The 20,271-nt window shown below is 39.9% G+C and overlaps 2 protein-coding genes and 1 long non-coding RNA gene across 5 annotated transcripts in view; 2 read left to right on the top strand and 1 right to left on the bottom strand.

Annotated features, from left to right (window-relative positions):
* Window positions 1–640, bottom strand: part of DROSHA (drosha ribonuclease III) — a 68,255-nt gene extending 67,615 nt beyond the window's left edge. The window contains exon 1 of one of the 3 annotated variants that reach the window (XM_048938534.1): window positions 570–640. The gene's annotated coding sequence lies outside the window, so the exon portion shown is untranslated. Of the gene's footprint in view, window positions 1–565 lie in introns of all 3 variants that reach the window. The other 2 variants (XM_048938533.1, XM_048938532.1) reach the window with 2 other exon arrangements.
* Window positions 623–13,628, top strand: C3H5orf22 (chromosome 3 C5orf22 homolog). Its single transcript, XM_048938535.1, has 9 exons — window positions 623–760; window positions 1,568–1,713; window positions 2,814–2,963; window positions 5,377–5,839; window positions 7,504–7,566; window positions 8,957–9,078; window positions 9,919–9,985; window positions 10,433–10,572; window positions 11,710–13,628. The coding sequence occupies exons 1-9, from the start codon at window positions 662–664 to the stop codon at window positions 11,840–11,842; spliced, it is 1,383 nt and encodes a 460-aa protein (XP_048794492.1). The 5' UTR covers window positions 623–661; the 3' UTR covers window positions 11,843–13,628.
* A 1,653-nt stretch (window positions 13,629–15,281) lies between these two features.
* LOC125690330 (uncharacterized) overlaps window positions 15,282–20,271 on the top strand; it is a 66,445-nt gene continuing 61,455 nt past the window's right edge. Inside the window, exon 1 of the long non-coding RNA XR_007375624.1 lies at window positions 15,282–15,486. This is a non-coding gene — a long non-coding RNA (uncharacterized LOC125690330). The remainder of the gene's footprint in view (window positions 15,487–20,271) is intronic.

Genomic DNA, 20,271 nt, shown 5'->3' on the forward strand with positions numbered 1-20,271 from the left:
TTCTATAAAGGCTTTCAAGAAAACCCACAGTTCATAGAATGGTCTGGGTTGACCCCCCTGCTATGTGCAGTGTCACCAACAACCAGACCAGGCTGCCCAGAGCCACATCCAGCCTGGCCTTGAATGCCTCCAGGGATGGGGCATCCGCAGCCTCCTTGGGCAACCTGTTCCAGTGCCTCACCACCCTCTGAGTGAAAAACTTCCTCCTAATATCTAACCTAAACCTCCCCGTGTCAATTTAAAACCATTCCCCTTCGTCCTACCACTATTCACTCTTGTAAAACAGCCATTCCCAGTCCTCTTTATACGCTCCCTTCAATTACTGGAAGGCCATAACGAGATTTCCCCGGACAGCCAGAGAACCATTTTGACTCCAGTACTTCCATAGCTGCTAAATACCCAGAATAACAGATAGAGCCCCTTTCCTCCTACCACACAGAGCACCAAAGCACAGCCTCCCCCAGGCTCACACACAGCAGGGCAGCTCAACACCCGAACTCGGATCACAGCCCGCTCTCCAAGCTCCCTGCCCACCCTCAGACCCCCGGCACGCAACCCAACCCACCTACCGCCGCACGGCCGCGGCCAGCCCTGCCCGCTGCTCCGGAAGAGGAAAGCGCAGGGCGGGCGCAATGCCGCAGGAAGCACCGCCCCGCTCGCCATGAGCGGCGCTGCGGCTGCATGCGGGCCCCGGCGCCGCGGCGGGGGGCTGCGGTCGTACCCTGCGCTGCCGGTGTGGGTGGTGGAGGACCACCAGGACGTGAGTGGCGGCGTCAGGCAGAGCGCCGGGCTTGCGGGGGGAGGTGGCGGTGGTGCAGTCAGCTCGCGTTCTGTTTTCGTCTGGAGATATGTAGAGACAGCGTGTCGTTTTCTTAGCCAGCCTGTGTCTGGCTTTGTTCTGGCAGCCGGGAAAATCGTTGCCCTTGAACAGAGGGAAGCTCCACTGGCTGCAGCTCTTGAGTGGAGACCTCCAGCAAAGGATGAGGTTGGACAGTGGGAAAAGCACGTGCAAGTCAAGTCGTGTGGGCATCAGGAGTTAAACCCCTTCTTTGAAGGTGGATAGGTTAAATTATCTGTTGTTCAGTTTTCTTCTCTCACAGGGCAGTGAGGTGCTGGCACAGCTGCCCAGAGAAGCTGTGGTGCCCCATCCCTGCAGGTGCTCAAGGTTGGATGGGACCCAGAGCAGCTGAGCTCCTGCTGGCAGCCCTGACCACAGCACAGGCTTGTGGCTGGGACCATTCCAACCCAACCCATTCTGTGACTATGACAAAACCCAACAACAGCAAGCGTCTAGTCATGGAGCTGATTATTGAGAAGAGTTGCTGCAAACACAGTGCCTTATAAAGAAGGAAAGGAAGTAGAAGCATAATCTGACAGCTTCACGTGTGTAGAGCTCCAGGGCTCAATGATTGTGCCTCGTGAGCTAAAATTGCTGCCTCTCTGTATTGTTTGCTGTCTCCTTTCTCTTTCAACATATAACCCAAATTCTAAGGGAGCGTGAGTGGGACTGGTGTTTCTGCTGTTATACCTGTCTCATTGGTTACAGTGGAAATATGTGCTCTTTTAGGTGCTGCCTTTCATCTATCGTGCGATTGGTTCAAAGCATCTGCCTGCCAGTAACATCAGCTTTGTTCACCTTGATTCCCACCCAGACCTCCTTATCCCTGTGAATATGCCTGCAGATACCGTGTTTGACAAAGAAGCACTTTTTAAGTAAGTCTCTTGTGCTGCATCAGAATACATTGTCCACTTCTGGCTATGCTTGCTTTATGTTGAATATTGATACAACTGCATATGAAATATGAGCAACAGATGTGTAAATCAGTCTCATGTTGTATTTTCTTTATTTTCTGTTCAAAACTTCATAGCTGTGGATAGAAGAAGAAGTTACATTTCTTTTTTGAATGTGGTCAAATGTTTATGTTGCATATTAGGAAGATTTACTTTTAGTTCACATTATCAGACTGGGCTGTTCCTCTGAGTGGCAGGACAGCACTCCAAATGGATGCTTTCCAGTGAACTGCAGGTTTTAGAACAGCTTTTCTCTCTTAACGGTGACAAATTGACTGAGATTAAAATAACATTTCTTTTGCTGACCTGGTGCATCTGTGAAGTTGAATATGATAATTAAGACCAATGTTTATCCCGATCTTCTCAAGTGGGGAACAGGGGTGATCTGTTTTTGTCTATTATTTCCTATTTTAAAATATTGATTGTTCCTGTGTTATGCTCGTACACAGCAGTGAGAAGAGGAGATAATCAATATATTAGCAATTGTGTCACCCTGCCCATGGTCCATATTTAGTTTTCTTTGCTGGATGAATGAGAAGCCTTGTGGACTATACATGAAAAAATAGGATGATAAGAACAGATGCTATTCTGTAGGTGCTGATTGGCTCACATTCACCACTGAGGTTATATTTGAAGTCTGCTTAGAGCAACACACCATAAGATACTCCCTTGGGGTCAATTATGTGGAATGGAGTTCATGATGCACCTTGCAGTTCTACTCTGTCAGGTATATTCAGAGAGAAAGACAAGAAGTCCATGTAGTTAATAAAGAACCATGCTAAGAGTGAAGCTGACTGCACTTCATAATCCAATTGATTAGTATTTTTAAAATTTTATCATATACAATTTTGGTTCTTCTTACAAATCAAGATTTCAATCCTTTCTCTTTTCTTTGGTGGTTTGACCTGTACACAGAATGTTAACTTCGGATGATTTGCATGGGGGTGTTTGTGCTGTTCTTGACAATGTTTTACTTGCTGGTAAAGTAAGTGTTATTGCCAGTCTTTCTCTCATCATTACAGTGAGCTAAGTATTGAGAACTGGATTATGCCTGCTGTTTATGCTGGCCATATTTCTCAAGTGGTGTGGCTTCACCCACCGTGGGCTCAGCAGATCTCAGAGGGAGAACACAATTTTTTAGTTGGGAAAGACATATCAACAACTACAATCAGGTAAATTGTTTGTTATCCAGTTCTAGGAACATAAAAGCTATGTGCCATGTATTTTGTATTCTCGAATTAATATAGTGATACATCTTCTTAATGAAAATTCAGTTTGTATTTGTTAATGTTTTGGGGTATCATGTGACTGTTTGTTTTAAGAGGTACAGCTTAAGTTGTGCCTTAGTCTCTTAGGTAATTCAAGTTATTTACACTTCTTTGTACACTTCTTCTTCTTACACAGCCAAGTTTTCAATTAATTCTCTTTGATAAAATGAAAATCTTAGAATAAAGTTTTTTTTTTTTTTGGAGGATTGGGGTAACAGAACAGCACTTAGATTCTCCTAAGATGTCCCTTATCAAGATGAAACAAGGCCACTTGTTCAACTTCCCCTTGTCATATGCTCCATCCAGCCCTCTAACTTCCTTAGCCATTCTCTGTTAGATCCTCTCAGTTTGTTGACATCTCACATGTTCTGGGGGTCCAGACCTTGGTGGAATATGTCCAATGAGACCTCAGTGGTGCTAAATACAAGGTGAAATCTCTCTTTTGGTTATGGGTTTGCTAGTACATGAAATTTTGCAATTAGTCTTTATCATTGTAGGCTTGTATGGATTGGTTGCACTCACTTTGCTTTATACTTTGACCATTCCTCTTCTGTAGCATCCTGCTGGTGTGTGCCAAGCTGGTACTGCTGCATGATGTTACTCTGTCCCAAATGCAAGACCTTTTCTTTATCTTAGTTCAATGTAATGAGATTCCTGTAGGCTATTCCTCTGCGTTGCCTTAGGCCCCTCAGGATGCCAACACTAGGGAACTGAACTTCAGGTTTCTGCTGTATCTGAAATTATTTGAATGTGGCAGATGGATGGTGATACCCTGTAATTGATAGGGGCCTTAACAGCAGTGCACAGAAGTTCACGTTTCCTCTCAACGTTATTTCTATAATCTGAATTGAAGGTTTTGCACTTGGGCCGGAAGAATCCCAAGCATTCATACAGACTGGAAGGAGTAGTCCTTGGGAGCAGCCCTGCAGAGAAGGACCTGGGGGTCTTGACGAATGAAAAGCTTAACGTGAGCCAGCAGTGTGCTCTTGCAGCTCGGAAAGCAAATGGTATCCTGGGCTCCATCAGAAGAGTGGGGTGGCCAGCAGGGACAGGGAGGTGATTGTCCCCCTCTACTCTGCTCTTGTGAGGCCCCATCTGGAGTACTGTGTCCAGGTCTGGAGCCCCCAGTACAAAAAAGACAGGGAGCTGTTGGAGAGGGTCCAGAGGAGGGCCACAAAGATGATCAGGGGACTGGAGCACCTCCCCTACAACGACAGGCTGAGGGAGCTGGCTTGTTCAGCCTGGAGAAAAGAGGGCTGCAGGGTGACCTCATTGCAGCCTTTCAGTACCTAAAGGGAGCCTACGAACAGGAGGGGAATCAACTCTTTGAAAGGATAGATAACAGCAGAACAAGGGGAAATGGTTTTAAGTTGAGGAAGGGAAGATTTAGGTTGGATGTCAGGGGGAAGTTCTTTACAGAGAGAGTGGTGAGGTGCTGGAACAGGCTGCCCAGAGAGGTTGTGGATGCCCCATCCCTAGAGGTGTTCAAGGCCAGGTTGGATGGGGCCCTGGGCAGCCTGGTCTAGTATTAAATGGGGAGGTTGGTGGCCCTGCATGTGGCAGGGGGTTGGAGATTCATGATCCTTGAGGTCCCTTCCAACTCTGGCCATTCCGTGATTCTGTGAATTTATGGCATGTAAGGCTTAATGTGTTGAAATATGGCTTGAAAACAGTGTTTTGTTTTGTTTTGTTTTTTTGCTATAAGTGAACTCTAGGTTTTGGGTTGTTTTTGTTGTTCTTTCTGTTTATAAATTAAGTGGATTCCGTGGATATGTAGCTATTCATCCTTGTTACCTGCTCTCCTCACACTTAGAATAAGGATTCACATTTCAGGGTAAAAAGCAGTTAAATGCGGTGTATTAATCCATGTTTTATTGACATCTGTGGGTTCCAGAGCACTTCTCAAATGCAACCATAACGATTTTCCTCACAAAGAAAAAAGTGATTGAAGGCAAAATATCCAGTGCTTTGCATTATTATCCCATAAAATTGATTGTGTCTTGTCAAATTCTTGATGTAAGATACAATTCATTGGCACGTTAATCTTAATAGAGCATAACATAAATCTTTCTTACCCACTAAAAATCTTACAGGACTACTATCAAAATTCCAGAATGAATTTTAATACATTGATTTAGCATTGAAGAGGTAGAAAAAAATGCCATTTAAGCACTTGCAGATTAAAGTAAATAATTTTGTATACACAGTTTTATTGCTTTTGCTACCTATCAAACGTGAATTAATTTTTCTTTTGGTGACTTATTTGCAAAGCTTTTTACAAAGATGTGTATTAATTGTGAGTTATTGTCTATTGTAGGGTTACAGGTACAGATCATTACTTTTTAAGTGATGGTCTTTATGTCCCCGCTGATCAGCTAGAAAATCCAAAGCCTTTAAATTTACACGTCGTCCTCATTAATCCTACTGAAGCATCAAACAGCCAGGAAGAAAATGACAAAGTAGCATCCGCTAAGAGACTGAAGCTAAATACAGATGATACAGCAAGCACTGCTGCTACCTCTTCATCAGTGGCTCCTGGGGACCACGATAACAACTTCTCAAGTGTGAAGGACAAGGAAGTACAACATGCAAGTGCCCTGAACAGAGCAAAAATGTTGCCAGAATGCTCAGCTTCAAGCTCCCTAAGAAACAATGAATGTCCAGTAAGGGAGGTTGCTAAAGATATCTCCCAAGTTCTTCAGAATGGGGATGCATTTGTTTTAGATATTGACTTAGATTTTTTTTCAGTTAAGAATCCATTTAAAGAAATGTACACAAAGGTAAGTATGACAGTGGAGACTTCCCTTACCATTCATAGAAGAGTACTCATCTTTCTAGCACTTGATGTCTATGGAGGAACTCTCTTATAAGATAAATTAGTGGATCAGCTGGTCATAACTAATGAATCATACTAATATTTGAGAGGTAGACAGTAGAAAGGGAACATATACTCCAAAGCAAAGCAACCTAGCAGGACTAGGTCCTTACATTTTAAATGGATATTCAGTGCTCATTCAAGCTTAGAGATACATGGCATACCCCTGTGTGTTGTATAGAACATAAAAGCCATGCTTGGTTTTCTACAGGTAATGTTCCAAATACTTGCATCAGGATTAATCGGGGAGAGGTGAGAGATTGTACTCTTGACCCTTTCCCATAGCATGCTTTTAGAAGGCCACAATGGTATCAGAGGCTGACTGTCCAATGGATATCACGGTGCTGATTATTCAAAGAGTGGTGACTCCTCTCGACGAGAGACTGTACATCATTTCCTTTGACTGGGCTAATGAACAAGCAGTTTTTGTCTCTGGTGCCATGGCTCTGAGCTCAAAACTATGCCTTATGTTCAGTTTATAACTTGACTGTACACAAAAGATACCTGTCTTGTACAGTGTTATAAATATGTAGATTCTCAGAGTTGCTGAGCAGTTAGGAAGCTTTCTTGATGTGAACATGATTTTTAGGAACTAGCTAATCTGCCCTGAAGATTGCATGTAGTACTAAATGCAAATTCTTTTTTAAAGATTTACAATTTACAAATTCTTCTGCAATATCACAACTGTTTGTGGTGGCTGAGCTTTTCTTTAATGGTACTTTAATCTCAGCCTATGCTGGAGAACATCTGACTTCTCTGAGCTTCAGTAGAATACCACACCACTTCCTTGTTCACTATGTAGAAATAAATACAGCGGTCCTCATCTCTGTTAGCTTCTGACATTGAGTCTTTACTCGTGTTACCATCAGACTATCAGCAACACTAATCATTTAGGATTTAGAATCACAAAGGAAGCATAAAGCAAAGCAGAAGCACCATGGGGATCTTGTCATGTAAGACCCCTCTGAGGCCTTACAAATCGTTCTGCATAAAGCCATAGAAAGATTTTTGTTGGTAGATTTGTTTATTTGGGAGGTGGTTTTTATTTTCTTGTACTGTGCTAAGTTCTAGGAACCACTTTTGGAAGTGGGCTTGCACAGAACTCCAAGTATACCTTTACTGATAAGAATTTAATTTACCATTAACATTTCTTAACTGTGTTCCCTCTATTGTAAAATGCAGTCATTCTATCAGAGCGTGTTGCTCAAGTTCACACTTGGAATATAAGAACCCAAGGAAAAACTAAAAAGCAAATACGGCTTGTGAATTCGGAAGGCTGTTCTCTTTACACACATGAAAAAAAATCCAAAATATTTTGCTGGAGATGCTTTATATTTCTGTAAAATTCAATGACCTCTTAGTTTGCCCTTTCTTTCCTCTTCTACTCCTGAAAAAGTCTTCTGTTCGTCTTTTCAGTGCTGTTAAATGAATAATAAGATTTGTTTATCTGCGGTATTGGAGTAGAGAAATTATTATGTTCAAGTTTGTTCTGATTTTCAAAGGTGCAGTGCTCTGAAGTTTTTGATTTCCACTTGAAGAAACTAATTTTTTTTTTCTCCTGTTTCAAAGACAGAATATGAGCTCTTACAGGAGTTGTACAAGTTCAAGAAACCTCACAGAAATGCAACAGAGGTATGATACTTCTTGTGAGATACATGAGGGAATTATTCTTTTGATTTACACAGTAAAAATGACTTAGCATAAAGAAGGAAGGTATGAAAGATGCTTAATGAAGTAGTCTTTAATTAAGCTATGCCGTATGCTGAACACAAATCAGCAGTGTCTTAGTAATTCTTTTGTATTAAACACTGTTTTAACATATGTGTAAATATTTAACACAAATGTAAAAATTAATTATTGCAAACAAATGGTAATTGACAAGATAGAAATGAAAACATAATCTACTGTGTTTCTTTGCAAGGTTCAACAGGGTTTTTTGGTGTTCTGTTCCCCCCTCCCTTTTGTGGGTCTGCCTTTCCTTGCCCAGGTTGCTCTTTTATAGACAGAGTTGTGCTAAATGCCTAGTTGGCATTTTATTTATTTATTTAGTAGTACAATTGGATCTATATTTCTGTCATACTATTACAGTCAGAGAAAATACTGTTGTGTTTTTGTCTTAAGTAGTGTAGGGATTGGCTCTTTAAGGTTGATTACTGGTGCAGCATAGAAAGATGTCATACCCCAGGATAGTAAGGTGTACTTCAGGAATGGTTAACACCCTTAGCTTTTCTTTAAATTTAACATGAAGTTGACATCACTGGCAAAAAGAAGCAGCCTCTAAAGTGAGAACTGTTATACCAAATAGGCTAAGCATTGCTTGATATGCTGTGTATCCTGCAATATTTACATGCACAACTGTATGCATGCATGTATGTAACCCTTCTTAATGAAGACAGCCTCTTCATGTGCTCAGAGTGTTTTACAACAGTGCCTAAACTTTTGCTGGATCACAGCTGTAACAACCGTTTTAAATTAATCCCAAATTCTTTCAGGCCTGAAAGAACTTTAAAACCTCAGCTAATTCTTCTAATTCTTTTTTTTTTTTTTTAATTTGTTTTATTTAGTAATATTTTTTTAAACCTGAAATCTGATTTCAGGTTTAAAAAAACTCATTTTATTACAAGTGTGTAAAGCTTGCATTCATCTGAGTTTCTGCATGTTCATAATAAATTAATCAAATATGGCAGCATTTCAGTGCTATACAAACAAATCCAGCAATTAATCATATAGTTTTTTTGTTCTCTTTAGCGTATTCTGGTTTAACATAGATGTGGTCTTTCATAGGAAAGTCAGAGCAGAAAGAAGTGGTGTTTTGTGTTGTTGTTGTTTCAGAAGGTACCTAATTCATTTCTGCAGGCAGTCATTCAGATCATCTTGAAGAGAGATGCCCTGTAGCAAAGAACTAGTTGTTTTCCCATTTTACACAAGATGAACCATTTAAAAGCTTGACTGGTAGTGTAATCCATGATTTAGCTAGGAGAATCATTCTTACCTCTTTTGTTTTTCACACGCATATTTAAAGGAGGATTTGCTGGATTGTGTTGAAAACCGTGTCCATCAGCTAGAAGATCTAGAAGCAGCGTTTGCAGATTTTTGTGACAATGATGATGAAGAGACCTTACAGAAGTGGGCTTCATATCCTGGGTAGGAGATCTCTAAATGGCTTAAACACTCCCGTCGTTGGTTTATTCCTGTAGCCTTTGGAGAAGAATCTTCCTGAACTGATGACACAGTTAGCAGTAAAGTGTTCTTCCTTATTACCATCATATTGGAACCCTTCCTGGTCAGCTTAAGTAAGTTTTGAGATTACGACATTTCAAATAAATAAGCCTCTTGTTGATTCTTTCCTGCTAAAACTACTAGAACAGTCAGCTCTCCTGAAAGACCTTTACCTTTTCCATACTAGTAGGGGTAGGTTTTGATTTTCCTGTGGAACTCGCTGTTACTACCTTCCTTCCCTTTCTAAGATTCAGCTCTTTACTGCAATAAGAGAAACCACTTACCAGTACCAGTGAGATTTTTTGTGCCACCTCTCCTTCCCTGGGAGCCTTTCTGGAGCACAGAAGATGAGGCTCTCATTCCTGACCTGTTGCAGAAGTAGAGCTGCAAAGAGACTTCCAGACTTAACCCACTGAATTGTCTTTGCAGAGTCAGCAGTGCAAACAGAATCATAAATCAGTTATTGCCAGACCCACATAACAATGACCAGGAACATTTCTTACCGTAGTACACTACTTATGAGTTGCAATAGCTTTTCTCTAGGTTGCCATAAAAGAAAGGCAAAGAAGTTGTATGTGGCATAGATAAGAATACAGAGATTTCTTGAGGAAAATCTGCTAAAACAGCACATGATACTGGTACTCCATTTTTCTCAGGTGCAAGATGACAGAGGAGCAACATGTTAACTTCTGCATTATTTTTTTTAATTTGCACATGTATGTTTCCAACTGCTAACATGAGTTTTGGTTGTGTTTTTAACTCCAGATTGAAACCACTTGTTCAACTAGTACACAGTTTGAAAAGCAGAATGGAGAGCCCAGACTATGAAATGGTAGGTCACTGGGTAAAGGGGTAGAAAGTAATTAATTTCAAAAGTATAGCTTCATCAAGCAGGGAAAAGGACATGCTTAATTTTAGATTTGCTTCTTGACTCAAACATTTTAAGTTTTTGTTTGTTTTTTTTTGTTGTTGTTTTTAATCTTATTGCTTAGGCAAGCGTTTTTTAAAAGCTTCTGAAATTTTACTTTGCTTGTCTATACTTCTGCAACATTAATAAGATCTTTCAGGACTCTCATGTCTCAAGCTGTTTCCTGTGAAGTAAGGTTTCACTTCACCAGGGTCTGGTTATTTTATTTTTAACTACTAACTGAAGAAAAGCTTCCTGTCTGAAGATGTGAAAGTTACCTGCTGGGCTGGAGTAGTTTAGGGATTTATTACAGAGATAAGCTATATTACTAATTTGTCAACAGAAATGAAAATCTGTTTAATTTGTCTGCAGGTCCATCAGGCTGGTCTGACCTGTGATTATGTTGAACTTCCCCACCATGTTAGCACCAAGGAAGAGATTGAAGGCCTCTTACAGTCCATGAAGATTCTGCTGTTAAACATGCCAAAGCCCACGCTTGTGACAGTAGCTCGGTAAGACTATCGGTTCTTTTTGACTCAAAAAAAATTCAGATTGTGCTTGCGAAACTAAATGATTCTATGACTGTGGCATCGGTTGACTTATCTTCTAAAGAAATTCTATCCCCAAGAGAAAATATCTTAGCATAGTAAAAATTGGCGTTTGGAAGCATGAATCTTTAGACAGTGACAGTACCTGTACTGCTGAGGGAGGGTTCTGTGCCGATGTCCAGTCTTACTGGGCTTCAGAATGTCCAGCACAGATGTCAACAGTAGTGAAGACATGATGATTTAACCTTCATTGTAGGCTATATAGAGGCTTTGTATAGCCTCGTGTGGCGCAGAGGATCGCTGACACTGTGGTTCATATTATCTTCACTGCTTCTGTTAAGATAGAGCCTGCACGGGCTAAAATATTATGCCTTTCCCACTCTTGGTCTAGAATTAATTGCACTTCAGATAAGATTTCTGTTTCTAGTGAAATTTCAGATGGAACTGGGGCAAGTTTTCATCTAATAGTCTGAAAGGTATTTATATTGTAGAAAAATCTAATCGTGTTTTGCATAGAGTAAAATTTGTGCTTCTGGAACTGCAAGGGAATTATTTGGGAGGACAAAACAGAATTTGAGGCCAGGGTCAGAAATCCAGACCTGAGAATTTAATTTGAAGACCACAGTGTATCTACTGACAAGTTATGGCAACTTACTCATTTGAAGAACACTAAGTGTGCCCTAAAATACAGGCAGCAATGCCAGTATCTGACTTGAAATAATTCTTGTCAAGAACAGTAGTGTGGCTAATACTTAAAATAATAACAGAAGGCTGTTTTTCCTGTGCCAGCCACAGAGTTGGAAAATTCATTAGGAAATAAAGAAAAATGTATGCGAGTCTTGATAGATCTAAGGTTGTGGAAATGTTAGCTCAGCCTTTTGTTAGCAATACTTGTTAGTGGTAAATGTTATATACCAGGAAATGTGCAGATTTTTCTTTTAGTTTTCCCATTTATTTTAGTTTTCCTATTTTAACTAGCAGCAATTGAATTTTTTTGGTTTTTGCATGTTTTCCATTTTTTTCTACTGGTGCTTTAAATAATCATTTGCTTGAATGCAAACTAGCACACCCTCTCATTCTTTTTTCAAATCTTTGTTACAGATCAAGTCTGGATGACTATTGCCCTTCAGAGCAGGTTGACATCATTCAAGAGAAGGTTCTCAGTTTACTTGGTTTCGTGTATGGCACTCTGGATGTGCATTTAGATTACTCAAGCAATTCGTCTTCTTTGTGATCTTTCTTCATGCACTGCTTTCTAATGCTGTGGATGAATTTAAATTGTGTATTGGCTGTTATTTCAGCAGGTGGCACTAGAATCCAAGCTTACCAAGAGTTTAAATTACACTGTGTTTTCCAAACCAGCTGCATCTGAACTATTTCCAATATAGGATTGTTGATGATTCTGTGATTCTTGTTTTTCTGTCTTGCTTATTCTTAACACAGATGCACGAGGAACTATTCTTTGTCCACAGAATGTATTTTTTAACCTAATTTCTTTAAGTATGTTTAGAAAAGGACATTTTAAAAATAAATTGATTTCTTTTCTGTAGTTGAATGTTTTGACGAAGTTCAGCGAGTAACAGCTTTCATGATATGATGATAATGAGATAGTTAGAAAAAGTATGGAAAAAAGAAGACAGAAGAAAGGAGTAAGAAGGAGAGAAAGAATCAGTAAAAAAACTGTTACACCGTATGTATCACATAAGTAAAAGCCAACAAACTAAAAGAAGAAAGGTTTTCTCACTTTACCTGATAGAAGTAATGCCTCTTTACTGTTGAACTTAATCTCACCATCTGCTGACTTCTCTGAGAGCACAGAAAGGCCCAGAAAATAAATCAGTATCTACGGAAGAAGATGTGAGGTATAAGGAAGATTAAAACATAAGATAAAAGGTCTATTGCACGCATCCTTCAGTTATGGAAAACAACTTTTCAATATGATTGCTGCTTCTTGGTAAACTCTCTGATGCCTGTTGGCTTTTTGCAACCCTTGACTGTCTTAACCTGCTCCATTATTGACTAACTAATGCAGTGAATGGCTGAAGCTGGAAAAGAACTCTGGAAGTCATCTCCTCCAAATACCCTGCCCCACTGAAGTAGGTCACCCAGGAGCTTGTTCAGATTCCTGGTGAAGATCCCTGGAGATCTTTGAAAGGATTAGAATTATTGGACCTATTGACTAATGCCTGAAATAATACTATCCTGCTGTATTTTTCTATGTTACACTTCTTCTCTGTCCTCAAAGACTATGTACACCCTTGAAAGTGAGTAAAAAGAGACAGATCCCCACAGGATAATTTAGGTGCCTGATTTGAGTTGAAGAACTTTTCTAATGTGTCTTATTTTCTATTTTAGTAAAGTGTTAAGGAACTCCTTAAGGTTCTCCTGTTTTTAGGTTCTTCAGTCGACGGCTAAAATTTGATTGATGGACTCTACTCATAAATAGAAAATATTAAACAGCTTTTTCTTAGTCTCCCTTTGTCACACTGTTAAGTTCCCGACTTCAAGAGTTCGCAGATACAGAGATGATGTGAAAAGGATTGGAAAAAGTTAATGACAAAAGCTAAACCTGGAAAGTAGAGTGAAACAGCAGTTGGAAGCCACACATCCGCTAATATTCCATATTTTCACTTTTCTTAATTGTTCTCAACAACTGTGAAGTAACAGTAGGAGAAGCAGTGTAAGATAATGCACAGGTATATTAATTTATTTGCTAAGACATAGAAGAATACTGAATTGCAGGCCTGATACACCTAAATAGTTCCATGAAACTTTGATATGCAGTAATTCATGCTGATGTTATTGCCCTTTCTTCTAAAACACTATAAAAAATGTCATTATTGTTAAATAAATCGAAGTGGTTACAATATCTGGGGAAAAACAAACAAACAAAAACAATGCCAGGAAGATAAAGGAGACATAGATCTTGACCTGTGTCTGGCTAACGTTTTAGCACTGATTGTATTGTTAAATGTTATCTAAATTTTGTCAGAGAAATGCTGGATTCTTTTTTTTTTTTTTTTCTCTCATGAAACAAGCTAAACATTCCCACTGTTTTGATTGGAAAATGAATGACAGCTGAGGAATACACTATTTATCTCAGTCTTGACAATGAAATAAAGTAGAAGTAAAAAGGCACTAAATATGGATTGCTAAGGACTTACAAGTAGAATAAGTCGTGATTACAAAATTATCTTGTTGGAGTAGGCAGACAAAACTAGAAAAGTGTTCTTAGGGTTCTAATGCTTCCAAAACATGAAGAAGTTCATATTTCATAACTGAGAATTTTCTGAGTTCTACAGTTTCTGGATATCTCATTTCATATAGAATAAGGCTGAGATGGAGACTTACGAAATGTAGAGCCATGTAAAAAAAGTTGGCGTTGTTTTGGATTGCCATGTTAAAACACTACTGAGAAGGATCAGTAAGGTTTTTGAGCGAGAAAACATAATTGTGCACACACTAAATCAGGTAATAGATTGTCCACCATGAATGAATTTAAACTGGAGTTAAATTGTGATATACTTAAAACCAGCAAGGTAGTTGCGTGTTCTAGATGCTAGGTATAGATAATTTAAAAAATTTTGTTTTCTCTTAAACCAAGTGGTTTTTATTTGGGAAGACTGATGTTTTCACATGGATAAGCAGTAAGGTTGGAGTAGTTTTCACACTAAATTTTAATATCTTACATCTAAGATCTGATTATGGTTATCTTGTAGTGACACAGCTTGAAGAAATAATTAGTTGTGAAAGATAGGCACCAATTAGGCTTCTAATTTGGATCCTAACAATCTCTCCGAAGAGTTATTTTTGTCTTTTTGAATACATGCAGAGGACTGAAAATTTCAAGTTTCTTAAAGAGATACAGAGCAGGTAGGAAAAAAAAATATTACTGTTTAGTTCCAAAACCTTTAAATAAAAGAATTATATGCAAAGAAAATACATATATACATGAGTTTTTTATGAAGCGTTTACATTTTCATAAATTACTTTGGTGTTAAGAGTGTTGGAATGAGATGATATGTAAGGGCCCCTCCAACCTAAGCCATTCTATGATCCTATGGATGTAGGGCTAGGAGCTGTTTTGAGCAAGTTTGCTGACAATACGAAATTGGGAGGAGCTGATGACAAGGATAGGGAGGCCTTGCAGAGAGATGTAGACAAAATAGAGAGCTGGGCAATCACCATTTGCATGAAGTTGAAAAAGAGCAAGTGCCTGATTCTGCACCTGGGAAGGGTCAATCCTTGTTATGCATGCAGACTGCAGGATAAGATGCTGGAGAACAGTCCTGCTGAAAGAGATGCGGGGGGCCTGGTCAACAGCAAATTGAAAATAAACCATCAGTGTGCCCTGGTAGCCAGAAAAGCAGTCGTATCTTGGGCATAGCACTGCCAGCTAGCTGAGGGAAGTGACTGTTCCACTCTGCACTTCACTAGCATGGCCTCAGCTCAAGCACTATGTTCAGTTTTGAGTGCCATACAGGGTCCCCTGGTTTGTTCAGCATGAAGAAGAGGAGGCTGAGGAAAGACCTCATTGTGGCCTAGGGCTTCCTCATGAGGGGGAGTAGAAGAGCAGGCAGTGATTTCTGCTCTCTGGTGACAGAGGAGGGTCAGATTGGGTGCTGGGAAAGGTTCTTCACCAGAGGGTGGTAGGCATGGAACAGGCTGCCCGGGGCAGTGGTCCAACCCCAAGTGCTGGAATTCAAGAGCGTCTGGGCACTGCTCACAGATTTATTGTCTGATTTTTGAGTGGTTCTGTAGGGAGGCAGGAGTTGGACTCAGTGATCCTCATGGATCCCTTCCAACTTGGGACATTTTATGACGGTGAAGGCAAGAGTGTCTCCATGGATGTCTGTGTGTATCTGAGGCCTTCTAAAGGTAAGCAATCTTTCTTCCATTTCTGTGTCCCTGGCTGCTGCATTTGGGCTTGTTCTCATTTGTTGTAGCTAGGGACTTTGCTACCCTGCTATTATCAGTGTACTTTCTATCACATTGTAGTGTTAAAATAGGCATTGGGAAACGTATTTAGAGTCTGTTGTGTGTTTTATGTGCTGATACCTTGTAGTACTGGCGTGGTCTGTGTCAACAGCCAGCTATCTTTACTGTGTGTGGAAAAATAGTAATGAAAAATATATATATATATATTTTTTTTTTCCTCTGGAAAAAGCAGCTTTGTAGCCTTTCCATATACTTTCTCAGGTTGACCTCTCAGTATGTATGTACTTTTTAGATACAGCTGTAGCATCTGTATGAATCTTGCAGCAAATTTAGACAAAGGAGGTATAGAAGTCACTCTGCATTATATATGAACATGAAGACAAAATATCAGCATTCTGTGCAAAATTTGCAGCTTCTGTTTTTTGTCTGGTTACTTTTCGTTAGTGTGCTGAAAGTTGTCAACTTGGTCTCAGAATATTCTGTACTGAAGAAATAGAGGGGGAGATTAACATGGTTTCAGGGCGACATCCAGTCCATTCGACTTCCGTTTTCAAACATTTCATTATAGAAATAAATATTTACCTTAGAAAATGTTCTTAATAGAAAACAAGTGGACCATGCCCAGTTTTAAACATTGTTACACTGATCTGGAATTCAAGTGACTATTTTAAACTGTGGTGATTTTTGTTCTACTCAGAGAGTTATCTATTTAATTTTTCTCATCCTTTATCCTTGTGATGCAGTCACACTGACCTCTGGTTATAAAATGTCCTCCCGCTGATGCACACATGCCATGTGAACCTTTACATTTTCTGGTAGGAATCCCAATTTAGAGCATTCATTGCCTCATAGTGTTACCTATGGTTAAATGTAAATCTGTGTAGTTTTAAGGATGCAGCTACAAGAGAAACTTCTGCTTTGCCTGGAGGAGTTTTTAAATGCCCGTGTTCTTGCCACAGGTGTCAGTTCTGATGGAGCCAGAGGCTTCTCTAGTGCAGCTAGAAATGTCTTGCATGTTTTCCACTAGGCGGAGAGATGTGTTACTGTTTCTACTGTCCCAATGATCTGAAAGGAAGCAAACACACTTCTGCTCTCACACTGAGATTAAACTTCGTTTATCCTTTGGAAATAAAAGAACAGAATAACAAGCCTCTTAAATGTAATAGAAAATTTCCACTCACAAAGAACTCTGCATCAGTGTTTGTCCTTAAGATTAATCATGCAGATAAACTAGTGAAATGTGCCTGAGTTGGGTGGAAAAACAAAAAAACAAATGTGTAAAATGAGCCTGAGGTAGGTGCTGAATGCAAAAAGTTTTTCTTGAAAACTCAGCTGAGGTTGTTGTGGTTTAACACAACAGGCAGCCAAGCACCACACAGTTGTTAGCTCACTGCACCTGAGGCTGAGATAAGGACAGTTTTGTAGGACAGGAAAGGAAGGGAAAATAACAGTGATAAAAGAATACACAAAAAAAAAAAAAAAAAACAAGTGATGTCTAGCCAGTTTCTGAGCAGCAGCAGCCCCCAGCCAGCTCCCCCCAGTTTCGCTGTTCAGAATAGCTTCCTTTCTAGCAGTATGAAAAGCTGAGAAGTCTCTGATTTACTGTAAGCACTGCTCAGCAGCAGCTAACACATTGTTGTGTTATCAGCATCATTCTCATCCTAGCTCCAAAGCCCAGCACCGTTACCAGCTACAAAGAAGGTTAACTCTGTCTCGGCTGAAACCAGGACGTAGTTTTATGAATGTGAACTTACACAAGTAACTGATACTTCAGTGCTGCAAGGATTAAAGGCCTATTGCAGAATTTCAGTTACAGCTGTTAGAGATCAGTTGTCTGAGAGCAAGCAGTTTTCCATATATAAATGGTGTTCTCAGCATGAGGTTCCAATGCAGATTGGCGTGTTAAGAACAAAAGTGAAGTTATTCTTAATAATTAAAGACCACCACAACAACGCTTCCAAAAATTATTTAAGAATCTTTAGTAGAAAAATGAGCTTTTTTTTTTTTTTTTTTTTTTACATGCCTGACTGAGGTGATTTAATGCCTTTCTTTTCTGTGTGTTTCCCACACCTACATCTGGATAAACACCACCACCTGATCTAGATTTAGATAAAGCTATTTGGACTTAATCAAATTGAGTCAATTTCTTGGATCAGGATTCTCAATCAGAATCCTTGTTACTTGGCTGCTATTCCACAGGGTAACCCTTGCAGAAATCTTCCCCAGGAACCCGTCTCTTAGTAGAAATGCTGGAAGATTTCTCAGCCTCTCTGAATGCAAACTGAGGAGGTAACACTGCCTATAATTCAAGGGAATTCCTCTTACTGGAGCTGTTTAGGGCACTTCCCTTAAAAGTTGTGTAATGAAGAAACAGTTTCAGAAGAATTGGCCCTAATTACGTTGCAAGATTTGAGATGCATGTGAGTTGATTGCTTTTCATGGTGTGTAATTTACTTGATAGGCTGAGCAGTTGACATCTGTACCAGCTCAGCAGCCCGAGATGATGCAAGGGTCTATAGCATGAAGCCAGCAAGGTTATTGCCCTCTCTTGGGGAAATACCTCACTGTCCAGATTCAGCTGTTCTGGATCTTAAGATTCTGCCAAGGAGTAAATGTCCATTTTTGTGATGTTAAGCTCTGTATTACTGACACAGTGTATGCTGGGAATGCCTTCCCTTTGCTACGCTGAGGCCTGTGATGGAACAAGGAAAAACCCCATAGCTCATTAATATAATCTGGTAAGTAAACATACTATCCGCTTTGTTTTCTTTGAAGGCAATATCAATGCTACTGAAAGCTTCCTTAACCTATTCCTACGTTGAACTGATTGTTAAACAGAGGCACAATATTGAAATAGCTATTTTTAAAAGGAACTTGTAATCAGAAAGTAAATAATCAGACCTGCCAAAAAGGCATAAAAAAGAAGCAACCAGACTTTGGAGCCAGCAGAGGCACTGGGCAGAGCATGTATTGGGAGAAAGGGGAAGGGTAAGCACAAAATGACATAACATTACACTGTCCTATTCTCATGACAATAGCCAAGCATCTTCTTTAAGGGCTGCTGAGATGCAGGACTGTCAGTGGAAGGTGCAGGTGTTTTTGTTAGTCTATGTTTGGGTACTGGGGGAGCCATCAGCCCTCATTGCTCCTGCCCTTGCCTGGGGCAAACCCCCACCCACCCAGCCTGTGCCCATTGTGGAGCCCCAGTGCCCAGCCTTGTCCCTGTGCTGCTGTATGGATTGACCACACACCTGGCTTGTTTCTGAGCTAACACCTGGTAATCACAGGACCACCAGTGGGACCTGCTGCTATTGCAGCCCAGCTCTGCTGTGGGGTTTCATAAGTACTTAAAACATCTGTGCCTTAAACTTATACTTTAAGTAATTTTAAGTAACCTCTTTTTTTTCTGTCAAGTAACTAAATAAAACTAGCATTTCTCAGTACTGATGTAGTGCAGGAGGTTTTGTTCCCTTGTCTGAAGAGTAGCTAGTTTTTAATAAAGATTGTTTTCTTCCCATAACTAACAGAGGCTTTTAAAATTGATTTTATTCCAAAGTGTGTTAGGACTGGAGAGTTGAGTATTATCTAATGGTCTAACATACATGCTAGTTCATAGAAAGCAAGGTGGATTATGTACTTTATGTATTCATGTGCAAAACTGGGCAATGCACCTGAGAGGACAGAAGGGCAGGCAAAGCAGTTCTTGGACACAGTTAGCAGTTTCCAGAGCTAATAAAAATTTACTGAAAAGACAATGAAAATATCATGTACTACTGCCTTTGACATGAGTGAGATGAAAATATTAAAAAAATTGAAGGAGATGGAAAAGAAGACAAAGTTTAAAATACACTTCCACCTCATTAGGTTGTTGCTGTAGAGTTGATTTGCATCTCCCGTGAAAATCACATCCTAAAAGCAGTTCTACTTTGGGTGCTGCCTACAGATTTGTGTTCATCAGGCATCCATGCTCAAATTGGGGTTCATGTTCTATTCCTGGTCATGGTAATCCTGGGATGAGAGATAATTGAGGTTCTGGTACATATAGTACTCCAGTAAGAATGTGAAATTTAACTAATAGAAGTGGTGTAGAAACTATTTAATTTTGGAATGCTGCAATAAATTAACAGGTAGGCTACTGGCCTAGGATGAAGAGATTAACTCACTCCTTTCTCCTGAAGAGGTCAGATGGAAAGAAAACCCATCCAGTTCCAACCCACTGCTATGGGTAGGGCTGCCTCCCTGTTCGTTTGTCCATTCACCTGTGAGATCTGAGAGTGCTGAGAGAGATTTCCTGCATACAGAGCAACCCATGGAATCTCCAGCCTTTACTGCAGAAGAAATGGTAATAGGGAAAAGATGGAAATTTTCCATGCTGCCCTCTGTATAAATCCCTTCACTGGGGCACAAGTTACTGTGACTAGAACAGATTTCTGCACCTTCATCTGCATTTGCTTTTTACTATTTGTTAATTCTTTTAATTTACTTGACCTGATCCAACACATCTCCAAGGTGACTCTGGGAGAAGAACTGAAAGTACCTAGAAAGTTAATTTAAATTAAGCACTCATCAAGATATTTGCACTTCAAGATGGCTGTCTCTCAGACCAAGTAATTGGTTTGACTTACATTCTAGTTAGACGTGACCTTTAGAACACCTGATGATATTCATCATTCATCATTATTAGCTAAGTGACTGGCAATTATTAGCCTGGAATGACAGCAGCAT

Source organism: Lagopus muta, chromosome 3 (assembly GCF_023343835.1).
Source record: "Lagopus muta isolate bLagMut1 chromosome 3, bLagMut1 primary, whole genome shotgun sequence".
NCBI classification, from domain to species: Eukaryota; Metazoa; Chordata; class Aves; order Galliformes; family Phasianidae; genus Lagopus; species Lagopus muta.

Excerpts from the sequence above, each read along its gene's own strand:
- C3H5orf22 (XM_048938535.1), top strand. The coding sequence starts at position 662 with ATGAGCGGCGCTGCGGCTGCATGCGGGCCCCGGCGCCGCGGCGGGGGG. Across the intron at positions 9,079-9,918 it reads AAGTGGGCTTCATATCCTGG|ATTGAAACCACTTGTTCAAC; the intron begins GTAGGAGATCTC and ends TTTTAACTCCAG. Across the intron at positions 10,573-11,709 it reads ACGCTTGTGACAGTAGCTCG|ATCAAGTCTGGATGACTATT; the intron begins GTAAGACTATCG and ends TCTTTGTTACAG.